Raw genomic sequence first — 19,012 nt, 5'->3', positions numbered from 1 at the left:
ATGAGCTTATTATATATCTTGTTTTTTTGCATGACAAAAAATATTTGAATTCAACTCCAGAGCCCTTAGATCACCTGGCTGTCGCAAACCTTCGGATAGCCTCCATAAAATTAACAGCATTCACTGCTGTAGTGCAACTACGGTGGCCACCCTGGCTCAAATCTTTAAGTGCGTATCGCTTCTATTCGCCTGTTTACCTCGTTTGTAATGACGATGTGAGGCCGAAACCGCTAGCTAGCTAGCCTAGCTAAAGTACTGAAGAGCCGGTAAAGGATGGAGGGAAAGAGGAGTGTGTCGGGGGGTACATTTTGATAGCCCCCCCTTTTACTTCTCATCTCCTGGCAGCGGTTTGTTCAGAAAAGCAGCCGTCACGCTTTCATTTAGGCGCTAGCCTGTTAGCATGCTAGGTGCAGGCAAGACTAGCTTTAGTGGGTTTCAGTGTGATTTAATATGGCAGATAGCAAATCCAACACCACTCCTGACCGCTGGAATAATTTTTTAATTTACCTCTACTTAATAACCTTCGGTCGTTGTTCATAGCACCGGGTTTTTAGGTCAACAAACCCCGCCTGCCGTTGAAGACCCCTTAGCTAACGCTGGTGCTAACCCAAAAGTGTTGCCTGGAATGGAGCCAGGCGACCTGCGAGAGAGCCCCGCCGGCTCCGGGGAATCGGACGTAGGGGAATGGAGGGAGTGTATTGAGGAGGTCAAAGCTGCGGAATGCGATGGAAAGACTCAAGAAATGGCGCTCAGAGACACCTGCGAGGAAGGAGAGAGTGACAAACAGAAAAGCCCCGGAGAGCAATTACACAGTCCGTATGAAGAGGAGTTGGACCCCAGAATCCAGGTACCTCAAAATTCTGTCTTTTTGTTTAATCTATTGCTGACCGTTAAACATCCTTCAGCTCTATTATTATATTAATCAGCCGCTTTTAAATTACTGTTACCTACACCTGGGTGTGTACATCCGGGATTACTTTCGATTTAGTGTGACAGAAAGGTAGCAATGTATTCAAATGAGCACATGTTCATTATTTATTTAAAAGATAATGTCTTCATAATACAGTAATCTGTGCAAATCCCTGTCAGATCTGAAGTGATTATCCTGTCGCCAGTGTAACACACCTCTGACGTGTGTCACCTAACACTCCCAACCTATTAATCATCGCCATTACAGTCAAATAGCACTGCTAATGCTTTCCCAATATAAATACGTGAGATACATATACTGTGTTTTTCCACAGGAGGAACTGGAGCATCTCAATGAAGCCAGTGCTGAAATCAACAAGCTAGAACTGCAGTTGGATGTAAGTGTAAATACATAATAGATAGAAAGCTATTCAGTTATTACAATCATTGTAAAATATAACTATCAAATAATCTCCTATTAAAGTCAATTATCTTTTTTTTTTTTAAATGGCTTCTCTTCTGTCCTCCTGTGTTTGTTAAATGTTTGGACTTTGGTCAGTTTTCCACTGTTTTCCAACCTTCCCAGAACAGTAACTGATAGGTTAATTGGTGGTGAATATAATCAGTTACAAGTCTGCGTGAAATGTATGACAGTTTAATAAGACTTGCCCTGCTTTTCTTGTCAGATTAAATAAAATTGCTTTGATCTTGACAAAACAAACTCATTATAGATGTGAAAAAACATTTATTGCCACCCTGGGAATTACTTCTCAATGCGTTTGTGTCTAAATATTTTATTAGTCTACCCCGAAGGTGCTAATGAATATGATAATTTTGTTTTTCAATATGTGTAAAGCACAGACTCTGGAAAAGCGTGAGCTCTTAAAATGGAAGATGTAGTGTTGCTGACACTCACTGAATCGGCTGCCCACTTCCTGTGTGAAATCGAATTAGTTGCTGCATTACAGGTAAATCTAATCCTGTCATTTTCATGCATTGATCGTCCAGGATGCCAGATCGGGATACCGGAAGATCCTCACAGAGTCTGCCCGAAAGCTGAACGCTCAGAGCTCTCAGCTCGGCAGCTGCATTGAAAAAGCGAGACCATATTATGAAGCTCGGCGCCTTGCCAAAGAGGTATACACAACAAGGTTTACATCTGTTTTCTGTGCCAAATGGAAGATGTGTTACAGACATGCATGTTTTTACTGCCGCATCTGGATTCAGGAGTGAGAATCAGGTGTTCTGCTCGAGGCGAGGGAAAAACAAACATCGGGTGCTGCAGCTGCAGTTTGTGAACGTGCAAAAGTTCTGAGTAGGGAAGGGAAATCTCAGTGCAAATGTTTTTTTGCTTTTTTAAATTATTTTTGGAGAAACGCACTGATCCCCAGTGTAAAATGCATCTAGGTCTAAACACAATTTGAATGCAAGGTGCTTGTTCTGTTCCTTTACGAGCTCTAGTTTTGGGCGATTTTGCAAACCAGTTAAATCTACAAATCTGAAGTGTAAATCTGCGTTAATTCAGAAAACCATCATTGGTGACATCAGCGAGCATATCTGCTGACACACCGGTGTGTTCACTGTGTGCCTGTATGACTGTGTATAATCACACAACGCTGACTTGGATGTGATGAAGCTCGCAATGTCATCTACGTGCTGTGTAGTTACGTTAGCTAGCTGGCTAACCACCCACATGTTGGTTGTTACTGTGGAAAATAAATGTCACTTATTAATAGGGATGGTATCGTTTAGGTTTTATCTGATACCAGTACCAAACCGGTACTTTTGAAACGGTACCGGTGCTTAAAGAATGGAGAACACAAAATTGGTCCAAAAACCTCTCATGTTCAGCTGTTTTTTTGTAAAAAGTTAACAATGTTAGCCTTTTCTGCAGCTATGGGGCATATATGGTATCACTCTTGGCTGGAAGCAGCTTAAACAATGGAAAAAACACAAACTTTGTCCAAAAACCTCTCATGTTTAACTGTTTTCCACTTTTTCTTTGGTCATTTTAGCCTTTTTGTCCAGGGTGAAGGGAGTATCTGCCATCAAACAAGAAGACAGCCGCATGTAGCTATGATGGTGTTTGCTAGTTCACCTTACATGCATTAATGTAATAACGTGGTTAGCCTACTCAACGTAAATTACACACGAACAACATTAAGCTACTCACGCAGAGAAGAACGGCTGCTGCTGCATCATCATCCTCATCATTTCTGCTACACTGGCAGGGCTAGGGGCCAGGACTCTCCTCTTCGGGTTTTTGGGGGATGTTGCTAACTCCGGGTCGATAACAGGCACCACACCCGCAGTAGATGTGCTCGGTGTGAGGTCTCGCAGCAAGCTATCAAATACGGCGCATTTCTCGGCTTTTAAAAAAAAACGCTATGCGTCGCCAGGTGTTTCATCAGATTTGAGGTGTTACCTCCTTTGACAGTATCACAGTATCAGCTTAAAGCACTTGTTGCAGCTGCTGAGTTTGCATCTTTTGCTGTGAAGTACAGCCAGACTTTGACCGTTTCGCCTTGGACATTTTTAATCTGTAGCTCTGCTCTAAAAGAACGTACGTACCTGGACCCACCTACTATCCTCGGAAACGTAAAATGATTGGCTAGAATCTAAAGTGTATCACAGGTCAGGAAACAATAAAGCACCGAAATGTGCGCTGCTTTTCGGTCTGGTTACTACCGTTTATGTCAGAACCGGGGTACCCATCCCTACTAATTAAATATTTGCCGTGTGCCATTAAATCATCTACTGCTGGCTAACCTCAATACTGTGTAATCTGATGTTAGCAGACACAGGACAGTGGCCTCTGTGATGATTACGAAACTTTGAGCTGTGCGTGTTTGTCATTGACATCTTGTTTTCTTTTCTAACTGGATGTGACAGATGGGTGGAACTGACTGTAAAACTGCATCCTCATTGGCGACTGGCCAGTGTCTAAAATTTAAATTTACATTACCTGGGCACAAGTGGACCCTGTTACACTCAGACCTGCAGAAACTTTAACATTGATAACAGTTTGAATTTGCCTGATGAAGTAATTTGAAAAATGATCACCCAAGTTATCAAATCAGCTCTGGAGGTTTAAATTTCACTGATCACTTGCTCCTTATATTGCACCTTACAGCATATATAACTTGTATACAGCTGTATATATATCTGTGTTTTATCTTTGATTGTGAAGTAATTTTAACGTAAAAATCTACATACTTCTAATGGAGAGATGCCAAACAGTTTTTCATTGTTCTTGTAACAGTAACAATAAAGATCTATCGTATCTTATCTCTTAGATGAACTAGCCAACCTGGTCCAGCCTGTCATTCGTCTGTGTTAGCAGGCACACTAGCATTATCTAACATTAGCCAGAAGAGAGCGAGAAAGGTTTCAGATTTGATCCCAAAAACCCAACAACCTTGGACAAGCAGGTCTTTCATTGACGTTAATGATTAGTGAATTCCATTTCTAAGATTTTTGTTTGAGGCTGGGAGCAGAAGAGAGGCGCTGAGACAAAGCACCTGGGAATTACAACAAGCGTCACATTCTTTTCATTTCTGCTGAAAATTTGACCCCAGTCCTTCACATAGAAATCACATGTTCGAGATATGCAGGGAACAACATCTCATGCATTAAAAGTTACCTAACGCATTCAGACTGAAAGGCAGTATTGTTTTCCTGTAATTGCATTTACCTAGAAGCGTTTTGAATGTAAAAACTATGATATGGAAACTCATTTCAGCAGAGAGATGACTGTAATTGGATTGAACAGAACAGGGATGTTGTGTCCTTGTCGTATTCCACTGCTGTAGTTTGTTAAAGGTGCGTCTGCTCTCCATAGGCACAGCAGGAGACTCAGAAGGCAGCTTTGAGCTATGAGAGAGCCGTTTCCATGCACACAGCTGCCAGGGAGATGGTCTATGTGGCCGAGCAGGGCCTGCTAGCTGATGGCAAGAACACCCTGGATCCCACCTGGCAGGAGATGCTCAACCACGCTACCGCCAAGGTAACAGAAGAGCAGGAGCAGTTTTAAGATGCGTGGCTAAACAGAATGCTTTCATTTCTATTTGTCACCTCAACAAGGTTGCTAGAGTTTTACCAAACATTGCAGAGTTCAGTAATGGGTCGTTTCTGAGTTTATCTGGGTAGAGTCAGAATTTTGCCTGATTATTCTTGTTAGGTTTTTGCTCTCCGGTGTTTTTTGCGTGCACACATGCACACCATTATTTTTCTCCGTGATCTCGCTGCTCTGCTGTCTGCATTGTTTGTGGAAAAATAAGTGTGCAGATAAGTGGTAGTGATTCTTGGCAGCCTTGGATATACTCACAAGCTCACTGTTGCTGGGTTACAATTGCCAGACTCAACAGAAAACATACAGACAGCTGGTGAACTTCAGTGGCCTCTCAGCTGTAACATGCAGCATGGATGACATGATTTTCTTGCCCTTGAGTGTCACAGAATGTATAAGAACTCTGTAAATGCTTGACTTGTTTCTTCCTTTCAGTAACAGCACAGTTTAGATCTAAGTGTGATCTGGCTTCTAGATATTATATTAATAGCTGGACTAGTTTGACATTGCTACAGTAGTTTCAGTCATCTGCAGATTTTAGAGAGAGGAAAATGAGTGCTCTGAAAATCTCGCCAACTTTAGTGAAAACTGTGAATGCCTTTAGCTGTTTAGAAACACGTTATGTTATCACTCTGTGTCTTGGTAGCCAATAGAAAGCTAGTATAATGGCTGTTACCCTGGCTGCTGTAGTCCTGCAAACATAACTTTACTCAAATTATTTGTATCACAATAAAAAGATGGATGAAGTCACGGCAGCATCAGCCACCAGTTTTGATTTTCACTCAGCAAAACCAAAGTACAAACTCCTTGGATTGGCTGTACTGCACAGAACAACATATAGCTCCTTAAGAAGACGCGGTAACGGCGCTACACAGTGAAAAGGGTCAGTTCAGTGATTCTAGTTAGCTGAAATGAGGCCTGGCAGACACAAATCAGCTACACCCTTGCGTACACCCTTTGATCCTGTAAAACTGTGCATGTTAACATGGGAGCTTATAGGCACCGACTCACTTTTAGAGTCAAGCTTAAGTGACCCCTGGAGGAACCGCCATTTAGGGCACTTTCATTCACTTACATCTTCATCCTCACAGGTTGTTTGCACCAAATGCTTTGGCTTATGTCGGAGAACTACACTAGTAGATCGGGCTGCCACAAACGATTATTTTGATAGTCGACTAGTCATTGATTATTTTTGCGATTAGTCGACTAATCAGATCATCATCCATTGGACGTACGGCTTATTGCACCAGCAGCATCTGCTCTTATATAACTATCATTAGCTTACAGCTTTAAGTGTTTAAGGTATGTGCTAACTAAAAATAAAGACAAGATGATAGTTTGTTAAATTTTAATGAAGTTTGCAGATTGTTTCGGTGAAGTTTAATAAACTCCTTGCTATCTCAAATATAACAGGACACCGGAGTAAATTCTCGAGCATCTCACACTTCTGATAATCAGCTGTCTGTTTGACGTTTATTCAGCTGTGTAAAAACTATAACTTTAATCTCAGCCAAACCGATTTACTCAGGAACAAATAAAATACTAAAAAAAGCCAAACAATAACATTTTTAAGTTATCTAAGTGACTTATATATCATGTTTAACCTGAGTAGCGAAAGACGGCGGTGGGTTTGAAAACGATTTGCCGGAAGTCCGGTGAGCCTAGCCCTCGGCTAGCTATCGAGCTAGTGGCTAACAGACGTCTCCGAAAACGTCGGAGCGCTTTTGAAAATATGTGGTGTCTTGATAAACTGAGCAGATATTTGAGGTTTACACAGCTACATTCTCGCCTGAAAATATGTTAAACGTTTATTTTGTGACCCAGAAAGAATAATAAGAGTAATATTAAAACTAACTAGCTGCCGCCATTGTTGGAAACGGAGCTGGGCTGCGCTATGAATTCTGGGACACAGCTACTTCTTCTTCTTCTGGGTTTAACGGCAGCTGGCATCCTTGTACATGCAGTGCTGCCATCTTCTGTTTCAGTCCATTATTACACTCTTAAATTCTACTACTTATTCCTGCGTCTTTTGTGATCTTACAAAGCTTCAAACCTATTAAATCAGTCGTCGACGATTTTGATAGTCGACGTAATCGTGACTAGTCGACTAATCGTGGCAGCCCTACTAGTAGACAGACCTGAAATGTGGCACCCCACTGTGTCAACAAATAATTGAAATCTGATTATATAGCTGAATATTTAAAAACATTGAACCTCAAATTTCGGATATAAAAAAACTGCATTTATGGGATCACGAGTAAAATAAGATAAAAATTTCATCTACCATCATCTTTGCTGTGGCAGAATTTTATTTTTTATTTTATTTTTTTAATGTCTGTGGCAATAAACACCTACCATAATGTGACAGAGTCAGAATAGCTGCTTAGTGGAGGCCCATTGCTGCTGATGTTCAAAGAGAGGTGAATGATTGATGTTACTCTAATTAGGGAATCTAAGTGGACAGTTATCAGCCGAGTACCTGTAGGTAACCGATGTCAAGGCCCAAAGTTTGTCTTGTTCTTAATTTTTCTTCTCCATTTCTCAAGTCTACCAAGTCGTTTAGGCCTTGAAGTTGGTCTTGATGGTTGGTAGCTCGTGTCTAAATGAATATCCTAAAAATCCATAACTTCCTGACGCTTTGGTGTAATATGTATTTGACTACTTGTTTGTGTGAGGGCCTTTTAAACAAATAATCAAGTGTTATTTCATTTGGCAGCACAGACACAGAAAGTACAAAGTCTTCAATTGTGTTTTATTGTGTTATTAAAATGTTTCCAGAAATTTAGAAAAGACAACAATACACAGTGTGCCTGAAACTCTGTGGACAGACATTTACAAACTAAACAAGAAGCCTTTTCAGTTCTTTACTTTACTTTAGTTCTTATTTTCTTAAAAAAGTAATTAATGAACAGTGAGCTAAATGGTTGGGAATGAAGATCAAGGCAAAGTTTATGATAAAACCAGTCATATTTGCATTAAGAGAAATGCCGCTTCCTGTTACTGTGTCAATACCGTGCGTCTCCTGTGTCTCTCGCAGGTGAACGAAGCCGAAGAAGAGCGTCTGCGCAGTGAGAGGGAGCACATGCGTGTCACGCACGCCTGTCAGGAGGCCGAGGCGCGTGTGCAGATGCTGCAGAAGTCCCTCAAGAGAGTCATCATCAAGTCCAAACCTTACTTTGAGCTCAAGGCCCAGTTCAACCACATACTGGAGGTAACACAAACACAAAGAGCCCAGTGAGACCTTCTGTTTAGGCAGCTTCTGTTTAGTGTTTCCCACACTTAGAAAGCTTTAGCTGCTGATTTGGCAAAAGTTCTATAATATATTCAGTATTTTATGGATTTACTGGAGGTTACTGGGAGGTTGTTTTCCTACTGGCATGAAATCAATGTTGAAATTGATGATGAAAGTTGCTTTGTGTGACTCCAGGAGCACAAGGCCAAAGTGCTGCAGCTGGAGCAGCAAGTAGCCAAAGTGAAGACCCGCTATTCCATCGCCCTGCGGAACTTGGAGCAAATCAGCGAGCAGATCCACGCTCAGAGAGGGCGGGACCCGGGCGAGGGGGGAGGACGCCCTTCTATCTGCGCCGGGCGGAGCCCCCCCGTCGGAGCAGAATCTGACATCAAGGTTCAGGCTGAAGGCGGAGCCTGTGGCGGCGCCATTGGAAGGGATGGAGTGGACGCATCCATCGACCTGCTGGAGAGATACAAGGAGAAGGAGCATGAGAAGGAGAGGGAGCGAGCCGGCTCGGATTCCCTTTCAGTCTTCAGCCTGCAGACCATTGCTTCCGACCTCGAGAAATACGACTCCATCGAGCACCTCGGCGATCTCAGCGATGTGGGGAGCATCACCGGGGATGAAGGCGAGAAAGAAAAAACCAGAGTGACCAATAAGAGAGACAAGCTGGTGGAAACGAGCGCCAAAGAGCGACAGCAACAGTTCTACAAGCAGCACCACCGAAGCTTCAGTTTGTGAGGCTGTCATAGAAACAGCTGCTGTAAACAATAAACAGAAATAAAAACAGGAATCCACATTAGGATAAACTTCCCTCATTAAAAAGGTACCAAACAAAAGTATGAGACAGGGAAAGTGAAAAAGAAGGAAAGCTGCAGCGATGGGTGTAAATAAGCACATGCACATTATTCTAAAGCTGAACACAGTAAACAGTGTAGCCTAGTTAGAACACTACAGGATCTACAGAGCTTACATCCCTGCAGGACAAGTGTTCAGTATATTTACTCCTCTGAAGGATTCTGGGTAGAATTTGTTCCTTGAGCATGAAGGAGCAGCTAAGAAAGATGAAAAGCCTTGTTTGAACAGACATATTTAAAAAGGCATCATTTTTTTTGCTTTCCCAGGCTAATCGTTGATCTAACTCGGTGAGACTGGTAAAAACATTCTCCCTCGTCCTCCTCTGTTGTTTCCTCTCCAGTCGAGTCGAGTCTCATCAGCGATCGCTTCAAGGTAGAAGGTCGCAGGGCCCCCGAGATCCCCACCTCCTCATCGAGTAGGGAAGAATGTAAAAAACGTTTCTTTGTCAGTGCAGAGTGAAAGCATGTTTGAATCCTTGTTCCGTGTGTTTATTTCCTGTAACATGCTGCAAGTTGTGCTGTTTTTTTTGGACGTTTTAGCACGAGAGAATGCGTTTTTTGAAAATCCCTGAAATGAGTCTTAAGGCAGCATGCACTCCATCGTTTCGGTTTTTGAGCGCCGCTTGCTGAAACAAACTGACACAATCAGCCTTATTTGTTTTATTTAACGTGGTGTTGTAACACTGGAGTGTCATGATCCAGATGATTTGGATATTGTTTACATTTGTGTATATTTTTTGCCCTTGTTGTAATTTGAGGTGTGCCTTGACACAAACAAATTTAGCTTGAGTAGTCATTTGTTGTAATCTCAGTTTGGAACCATTTAAATATGAAGTGAGTGCCCGCTTTATGATTTTAAAATGTTTTTAACAGCCTGACTGATTTTTGACAAGAATTGAAAGAGTTCTGATGATGATTTTTTTTGGTTCTTTTATGATTGTACTTTTGTCAAAGAAGCAAAAACAATGAAGTCAGAAAAGAAAGACTTGTAAATTTGTGTAATTATTACAAAGCTGGAAAATACTGACATGTACAGATGTTGAATCTTTGCTGTACAGATGTTCTGAATAGCGCAGACATATTTAAAGTCTCATTATTGTCAGTTTATCTGAAAAACCTCACTTTTCACCGCTGTCTTAACAGTTACTTTTCACCCTCCGAATCGCATTTGTGAGTTAGTCGGATTGGATTGTCACACCTGTAATCAATAAAAGCAGATCCTGCTGCCCGGCCTTCTGTTCTTTCATGCCGAATTCAGTGGGATGGGAATTTGGGAATTTCTTCCCTCGCCTTGCTTCAATTATTCAGCAGACACATAAATATGAAGCAGGATCGCGAGAAGATGGAAGAACGGGGAGAGGCTGATTTAATAGATGACCAGTGTTGTGGGGATGACTGATTGCTGCCTCGTTGACTTAAGCTCCAAAGAGCTTTAGAGGAAGGCTTAACAATGTAGACCGCGTTAATACCACAGCGCCATATCCGCACCTCCTCTTGTCTTCCTGCCGTCGATATAATTATCCACGTGGACTGAATCTGCAAGCTTATAAATCCAAAGCCGCTTCTTAAGATTGTGCTATGTTTTTGCTGTTGTGGGGCTTTAGACGTCGGCATGTTTCATCTTGGAGAGGAGGGAAAGAAAAAAGATCCGATAAATGCGTGAGGGGGGCTGTTACGCACGGCGCGTCTCCATCATGACGTCGTGAATTAGCTCAAGATCGTAGAGGTGGAGAGAGAAAAAAAAGGAGGGGAGTGTGGTGAATCGCTGTTTCGTCGTTTATGGTGGGGTTGCGTTTGTATATAGTGGATGTATGGGACTTTTTTTCTCTGTGGATTTTTTGTCATCTCTTCTCTTGGCCATGCGTAACTGCAGCACACGGAAACAATCCGAATGAGAGCGTCTCGTTTTTGGAAGATTCTGTTTAGGCACGGAGCAGCTTGCACATTTACTGTATAGCCATATTAACAGAGCCATAAAAATTGTTGCAAAGATGCATATTTCTACCAAATAATCTGACACCGGGCTTTTCCCCTGGCGGGTCCCACCCGGAGGACTTACTCTTATCTTCACTGAGCGCATCGAAACTAATAGTAAGTACACACATGCTACAGCTTTGCTTCAGGGCGCTACATGCTATTAGTGCTGTAGGTCGCGATGTTAGAGCACATTTATTCAGGAGACGCTCCATTTCCCGTGCACGGAATCGAGACAGCTGTCACATTTGAATGCAAGAGGCGTTCATTTTTCCGATGGGCCTGATTTGTTTTGATCCAGCCTGTTTGCATTTACATTTTAAAGCCTTTTAGAGACAGAATGCGAGCTCTGCTCCTGTTTATGCAACACGCAGCCGCTTTAGGCTGATGACATTATATTTGGACATCCTTTCATAGGAGGGCTTGTTAATATGGTCGGCCTTCCTCTACAGGCCATCACGGATTCCCTAGTCAACACCCGACGAGCAACTACCGGCAGCTTACGGTTGGTGGCACCCTTACTGTGACCCTCACGTCTCTGTAGTTCATGCTCAGCCATGCACAGAATGCAGCATCTGAGTGTGTGTGCATGTGGAACCGCCTGAAAATAGCCCACTGTGGGCTATTCTCAACATCACTGTGGTGCTGAAATGGGCCGGATCAGTCCTTATCCAGCGCAGCTTCCGGCAGCAGACTCGCACAAGGAAGTGTAGGCAGTGTGTATGCAGCAGTGACATTGGAAGTGGATGGGATTGAGGTGTGTGAGATGTTTCATGTAGTAGTTGTGTTTTGGAGGCGCTGTCCGTGGTGCTGAAGCCTTAATTGCTTTTCCAGCTCGAGGCCAGTCGACAGGCCCCTTCTCTCCCCCTCTGTCTGCTCAGTGCCAGGACAGCCTCAGCTGATGGAGTCGGCTGGCTGTGTGCCGTTAGGCTGCTCACTCACACAGTTTGCTTTTATCCGGCTGGGTGTGTGATCGCTGATATTAATGACTCCTGCTGAGCTGTCCTTCTTTCTCTCCCTGCTTCCCACACGGGACCGGAGCGCGCGCGCACACAAACACACACCTATAATATGCACGCTCTAGTGGTGGTGTCTACCTCCTGCATGCTTCTTGTCAGTGAACTCTAAAAATACACTGGTTAATGCTAATGAAGTTTCCAGCAGAGTTTGTCTGCCTTCCACAGGCAAGCCTCCCCGCCATCTGTCTCCCTCACTGTGGTGCTTTACTTTGTTATCCCCCTCCACCCATCCCATCCCATTCCCACACACACACACACACACACACACACACTTGATCTGTCTCTGTACTGTCATGTTAAGCGTGAGAGTGTTTGGATGAGTTTTGTTTGTTCATGTGAGGCAACCTCATAAATCGGAATTTATGATTCAAAACTGCAAATGAACAGCTATATATAGGGTGTTTATCATCGATACTGTATGTGTGTGTGTGTGTGTGTGTGTGTGTGTGTGTGTGTGTGTTCCCCTGCCTGCCAATACTCTTTGCTTTGGGACTCCTGGGTGTTTTCACTGTTTTCTGGTAAGAAAAACATATTTTTTGTCTGTTGTCATGAAGTCTGTGTACACATTAAATTCAGTTAACCTGACATTTTGTGATGTGCATTATGATCAGTAAATTTGTGTAAAGAGATTTCACACATTGAGCTCTGGTTACAGGTGTACAATTGCAGCATATGGGAACATCAAGTTGTATGAGGCCCTTTTGGGGTCCAAAGGGAGCTGCCAAGTTTGATGAATTGCCTCAAGTGAAAAAAATAAAATCAGGGCATGTGTGCAGACCTCTGTAGCCCACTCGTTATCTCTGCTTGAAGGCTGCAGGAACCGCTGCTGACATTATGGACCCAAATCTGTGATCAAACTGTCGACGGTCGCGGTGCTTTCAGCGGAGTAGTGAATTGCTCAGCTGAATCATTGTTCCTTAAAAGCCTGTCAACACACCAAATAGCAGCACTCATCTTGAAAAAAGAAAGCTTTTGCAGCCACACTAGCTATAGCCATACGAGCTATTCTGGATATTTTTCTACTATGGAAGAGAAGAAAAGTCTGAGTTTGCTTTGGTGTGAAATGGGAATCCACTTTGCAAAAAAATATCAGCGTCAGCCATCAAAGCCTGAGCTGAAATCTTGTCTACAGGGCTTTTGAAATGAACCTGAGCCGTCTGCACGGTGAATACAAACAGAAGCAGAGAGAGAGAAAAGTGGACTCATCGTGCAGCTTATCCGCCAGGTTGAAAAGGGAGCTTTTTTTTGCCAAAAGGTTGATGCAGTGAAGCGAAAATGACTGCATCTGAGAACAGAGTGTGCGCCATTAATACTGTAAGGATATTTCCTCAGTAACCCATTTCTGTTTTGTCTCTTCCGTCTTCTTCCAAAACTCTTGATTTCCCTGCCACACTTTCCCGTTTTAAAACCTCTCTCTCTCCTCCTTCTCTTTCAGATCCAGAAATGGCACGGCTATTGTTTCTGATTCTTCTCTGTGCTCTTCCGTCTCTCGTTGTGCCCATACATAATTCATCAGCTGGAGGTAATTTGTGTGCAGGAATCGGTGTGTGTGTGTGTCTGTTTACAATATGCAGTAATGGACAGAAGTAACTCCACAGAGATTGCTAAGTGACCCGAATGAAACGCTGCAATTTGTGCAGCGAGGAAGGCGTCAGTTAAACTGATAATATATCATGTTGCTGTAATATATCTGCATTATCTGGAGACATAGAGCTTTCTTTCTATGCGCTTATCGTCCTTCATTCTGCCTCCTCCTCCTCCTTTCCCCCTTTCCCCCAGGCTGTGCCATCATCCGGCCTCCCAGGGATGGTGGGATCCGCTACAGAGGCCTAACACAAGAACAGGTACAGAGAATCTGGTTACTGCACTATTGAAGCTCAGCAGTCAAATCAATCACATGAGACTGCTGCCAGTTTGAAGATTTCAAAACAAGCGACACAGAAGTAGATTTGTGTCTGCTAAAAAATAAATAAATGTAAAAAAATCTGATATAATTATTTACCAATAGGCACCTGAAAATATAAAACAGGCATTTAATACATTTGAAAATGTGGTGCAATTAACTTTTCTTATAGAGGCTTTTTTTTTTTCTTTTGCAATGACTTGTATTAATTTGGTTATAAAATAGGGGTTTGAGGGTGTTGGGGAAAGGAAACATTAATAATTAAATAAATTGATAAATATAAAATACTCTATAAATGTGTAAATATCATGATAGGTCACCAAAAGTAATATTTAAAAAAAGAAAAGACATAACTACTTTATAAAATGTGAAAAATGTGTATTTTGCGTTTAATTTTCATTATTTTATAACAATAATAAAATAATGTAACAATTTTTTATTGCTTTTGGAAAATAAACAGAAAAATAAATAATTATAAATTTACAAACAGAGAAACAAGAAAGTGAATTAAATTAGAAAAATCATTTTACATTCTGTAAATGATTTAATGTTGATTGTTGTGCTGTAAATCATGCACCGTCTACAGGTTTTACCTTTGGTGCATTTAATTCAAAATGTTCTTTTAAAATTTGTTTTGAATGCTTATTTTTTTGGGTATTTTCAATCCTCCGTATCTTCTTTGAAGATGACAAAATTCACCTGTGATGAAAACTTTATGAAGAGAGAGATTTTAGCTAACGGCTGAATGATTTTACACAACATGCTGACTAACTAGAGAACACGTGTGAGACCTGGCAGGCTGCAGCTGTTGTTTGAAGACACCACGAAAGCCTGTGTTTGCTGGAGGAAAAGGACGTTTCTAGCTCATAACCAGCAGAGAACATCTCAAACCTGTCGTCTGGCACTCCAGCTTTAAATGCTCAGTCACACATGCTGTAGCAAACGTACGAACAATGAGCTCTGAGGACGGGACAGTTTTGTCAAGACCTCTTGCGAGCTTTTGTAACTGATAATGGCAGCGAACTGAGGTGTGACAGTGCAACAGCAATCAATAAGGGACAAATGTCTGTGTTGTCAGTAAGAAGTGTCCAAGTCAGTCCCGTTAATCAGTGAGCCAGAAAAAAAACAACAAACTAAAACGTAGCAGGTTCTCATTTCCTTTAGCACGACTGACATGAAGTTATTTACAAATGAAAACTTCCAGTGTGAGTTTGACCATAGACTGTATATAAAAGATGAACTCGGCACTTTGAAACCTCAGCATTAGCACTTTGGGTTGGAGTGCTAAGTTATCGCCTAATGCTAGTAAGCCTGGTTAGCTGTATTCATAAACTGTATGAGTGCAATGCAAAGACATGCATACCTGCTTGTGACATGACATTTTGAAACCTCAGCATTAGCACTTTGGGCACTGTCATATTTTATTTTAATGAATTAAGTTTTTGAGGCAGAAATGGAAAATATTTGGATAACAGGTTGGAGTGCTAAGTTAATGCTAATGCTAATGCTAGTAAGCTTGGTTAGCTGTATTCATAAACTGTATGAGTGCAATGCAAAGACATGCATACCTGCTAATTTAATGGAAAGTGACAAACTAATACAATTCCAGAGTTTCACTCTGCAGCACTGAGGCACGAACTTCTTGAATGAGCTGTAGGTCCAGCAGACACCCGTCAGTGGGAGCACCCACTGCACACCGGTCCTAAAGGGGGAAACTATCCACAGAGGGTGACACTGGTTTTATCAGTAGGCTGTAAACATGTTTATTTTTGCAGTAAAGTTGGACATAATGTGGGCGTCTATGTGGAGTTTTGCACATGGCTATTAGTGGAATTGCAGATTTTGGCACCGGCTTCATTTTTCAACCCAAGAAGTTTCTGCTTAAGATATAAAAAATGCATCCAAAACTTCCACAGCTCCCATATGCTCAACAGTCCCACAGAGCATGTTTCACAACCTTGAACATGACATTGTAATAGTTCCTCATGAAATTTAATGTGAAAATTTAAAAAGCAAAAGATCCTTAATGATCTAGTTTAGCTCTGACATACGGCCCAACATGCTACCATGAAACTGGCTTCACATAAACATTCAACGTAACAGTTCCAAAAACTCGGCGATTGGGCTCTCAGAGATATTTTTTGCTGTAGCTGCACGCCTCGTTCCAGTTCAGCGACTTTCTGAAGCCTCTGTTTACTCGAGCTGTGTACAGGGTGCCGCAGCGCTGTGCAAACTACAGCTACAACCTGGCAGGCCAAAGTTTTATCAAGCGCTTAAAGTGATGTGCCAGCTGGATTAAAGCGTGCATGGGGATGGATTCGTCTCACAGGCCTTGATTTTGATGATGTTTGCTGGAGTACTGTTATCTTAAAGGGCCCAATGATATGAGTGTGTGGACAGGGCCAGTGTTGGAAAGTTAATTAGTACGTTTACTCAAGTACTTTACTAAAGTAGTGGTAATGCACTTAAGTATTTCCATGTTATACCACCACCTACTCATACTATATCACATTTTGGATGCAGATACATAACTTTGTAAAAATCCAATAATACTTGATTCTGTATATAAGGAAGATTTAAGTGTTAAACACATCAATGCATCAATAATTGTGATCCGGTAATTTATTATTCTTGACGTTAGATACTTGAAATAGTTTTTAATGCTCAAACTTTTTGATCCTTTACTAAACGCTGCTACATAAAGTGAAGTTTAAACAGTACAACAACACTTTTTGTGTATATCTGACTCAGAGCGCAGGGCGGCACACAAGCCTGAAAGTTGTTTTAAACATCTCGGAAACAGTGATGACTGTTTTCGCTTTGATGATGGAAACTTGGCAGTTTGATTGAAAGCATGCGTCACTTCAGTTTCTGAAGAGCAGTCCCTCGGTGGCTTTTAAACAGTCACTACAGTCACTGACGTGGGCAGTGGATGGGAACATGGCAGTGTGTTAAAACAGGATTTAAGGGCAAAGCGCACACACACGGATACACCGACCAGCTCTGACAACAGAGAGGGATCAGAACAGGAAGTGGATGTTGAGCGATTCAATCAAACTCTTTACTTTTGGACTCTGGACGGTGCCGAGGCGACCGAGTTGACACCAAATGAGAAACAATGAGTCGGCTCAGTTGCAGCAGAAGTAGCTGAGCATGTGCTTATACAGAGATTATATGAAAGGAGTGTTTGGCAGTACTGTGACACTGAGAGCGGCTCAGGAAAAAGTCTATTTCATACTCAGAAGTAAGTCACTTTTTACTTAATTCCTTCAGAAACATAAAAGACAATATAGACACTGGGAGTTCAAAGTCTTGTGAATATTTTAAAGGTTGAATGGAGTTTGTAGTGCAGTGTAAGTCAGAGGAGCTGAGCAGGTTAGAGTGAGCTGGGAGGAGTGTAAAAAATGGAGGGATTTTTAAAGCTGGATTTCTCAGCATGAGTCACGTTTATAGTGTCATTAATAGCAGCAATGACCTGCTGCCATTAAGACAAATCCACCTTATTAACTAAAGTAAGATTGCCTTGTTGCTTGATATAAAGAATGATCCTGTTGTGATTGGTTATATATCATTTAAAAACACTGGTGGCTACCCCTGCAGGAGGCTGCTACCCCTCAACCTCCAGCCAGTAGAAATTGTTAGGTGGCACAAATCCTCTGGAAGAACAAGTCTGAGAACACATAATTCCCAGGTCTCGGTCGATCTTAGTGGGGTGCACATGAGCCTTAGTGACTTTATTCAGCATATCAATTCAAAAAGCACATGGCTAAGCAAGAACCAGGAATAACACGTGTTAAATTCTAATAAACATAAACCACTGAGAGCGCAGGCATCTCCTACGACTGGTAATATTGCTTTATGACCATCGTGGTTTTTGATTGTTTGTAAGTCAAATAGCCTTTTTGCTGTTTTTGCTGGATGGTCATAAAATAAAAGTGTATCAGCTGTGTTTTGTTTTTTACCTTTTCCTCAGCACAAATGAATACTGACATCTTTCGAGTTAAAGGTTTTCAGAAAACTTGTCCTGTGACCTTGACCTTGAGGTCAAGTAGATACACCTGTGGTATCAATAAGAAAATTCTATGTTGCCTGATTCTCAAATTAACGTGTTCACAAAGTTCTCCGACTATTCTGACTTCCAGCTCTGATTTATTCGCAGTTCCATTCAGTCGATAGTCAGCCGAAGCTGTCATTTACATCAAATTAGCGGTCGGCCTCACTGACCACTCAAAGCACTTAACAGCATAACCAGACTACAGAATCTCAAGCAAAATCTTAAAATGCCCCAGACTTCATTTTCCCAAACAGATAAACATCACTTCACAAACACGTTGAGTCTGACATTAGTTGGACAAACTATGGATTTTTATGGCTGAAGATCAGTTGAATAGAAATTGAGAGTTTAGTGTTTCCACATGAAAACTGTTGTTTTTTTTATAGCTTTAACCCTTTAAGACCTACCATAGAACCAAGTCCGCCAGAGCTTATATTATATTTTTACATGCTGTGGAGCCATTTGTGGGAGCATTTCAAGTTGCTATACATCAATACAACCATTATAGCCCAGATTTTAATAATATGTCTGCATTAAGTGCATAGTGATTACATAAATTGCAAAAAAGTGCAATAAACTACAAAAAAATTGAAAATCATTTTTGTTTTTTTACATATATTTCTAGTTAGAGAAATTTAAGAGGCTTATCCCTCAAAACTGTAAATACAAAAAAGTTGCACAAAATAGTTTCCCACCACAGGAAATTTATTTTAAGTGTCTTAATAGTTTTAGTTTTGAAATACACCCATTTTTATATATTGCAGGAAAAATAAAAATAAATATTATAGTGCAAATTTGCAAAAAAGCAGCATATGCATCAAAATAAACTATTTCCAGCAGTGCAATATGAGTCCTAAGCATCCCAGAAACGACACAGAAAGTCATAAAGTCAAAGATAACTTTTAAAAACACCAATAAAGGCTCATGAGGCCCTGATGGTAAAAAACTACATTTCCGCGAAAATGGCGTCACTTCCGGTTTCGGGCAGGTAATGG

General features: G+C 41.5%; 2 protein-coding genes across 5 annotated transcripts in view; both read left to right on the top strand.

Annotated features, from left to right (window-relative positions):
• Positions 1-141: 141 nt before the first annotated feature.
• Positions 142-10,293, top strand: sh3bp5la (SH3-binding domain protein 5-like, a). Its single transcript, XM_085177264.1, has 6 exons — positions 142-847; positions 1,245-1,307; positions 1,918-2,046; positions 4,751-4,915; positions 8,016-8,189; positions 8,406-10,293. The coding sequence occupies exons 1-6, from the start codon at positions 626-628 to the stop codon at positions 8,949-8,951; spliced, it is 1,299 nt and encodes a 432-aa protein (XP_085033390.1). The 5' UTR covers positions 142-625; the 3' UTR covers positions 8,952-10,293.
• Positions 10,294-10,416: 123 nt separating this feature from the next.
• Positions 10,417-19,012, top strand: part of gabbr1a (gamma-aminobutyric acid (GABA) B receptor, 1a) — a 163,235-nt gene continuing 154,639 nt past the window's right edge. For 2 of the 4 annotated variants that reach the window (XR_014876846.1, XM_085177252.1), the window contains exons 1-3: positions 10,417-11,158; positions 13,496-13,582; positions 13,840-13,904. Coding sequence is in view for 3 of the 4 variants with exons in the window: in XM_085177252.1 (XP_085033378.1) it covers positions 13,504-13,582; positions 13,840-13,904 (144 nt within the window). In the remaining variant the exon portion in view is untranslated. Of the gene's footprint in view, positions 11,159-11,458; positions 11,547-13,495; positions 13,583-13,839; positions 13,905-19,012 lie in introns of all 4 variants that reach the window. The other 2 variants (XM_085177250.1, XM_085177251.1) reach the window with 2 other exon arrangements.

Source organism: Neolamprologus multifasciatus, chromosome 11 (genome assembly GCF_963576455.1).
Source record: "Neolamprologus multifasciatus chromosome 11, fNeoMul1.2, whole genome shotgun sequence".
Classification (NCBI taxonomy): Eukaryota; Metazoa; Chordata; class Actinopteri; order Cichliformes; family Cichlidae; genus Neolamprologus; species Neolamprologus multifasciatus.
This window is presented reverse-complemented; position numbering and strand designations above follow the sequence as displayed.

Excerpts from the sequence above, each read along its gene's own strand:
- sh3bp5la (XM_085177264.1), top strand. The coding sequence starts at position 626 with ATGGAGCCAGGCGACCTGCGAGAGAGCCCCGCCGGCTCCGGGGAATCG. Across the intron at positions 1,308-1,917 it reads AGCTAGAACTGCAGTTGGAT|GATGCCAGATCGGGATACCG; the intron begins GTAAGTGTAAAT and ends TTGATCGTCCAG. Across the intron at positions 2,047-4,750 it reads CTCGGCGCCTTGCCAAAGAG|GCACAGCAGGAGACTCAGAA; the intron begins GTATACACAACA and ends TGCTCTCCATAG.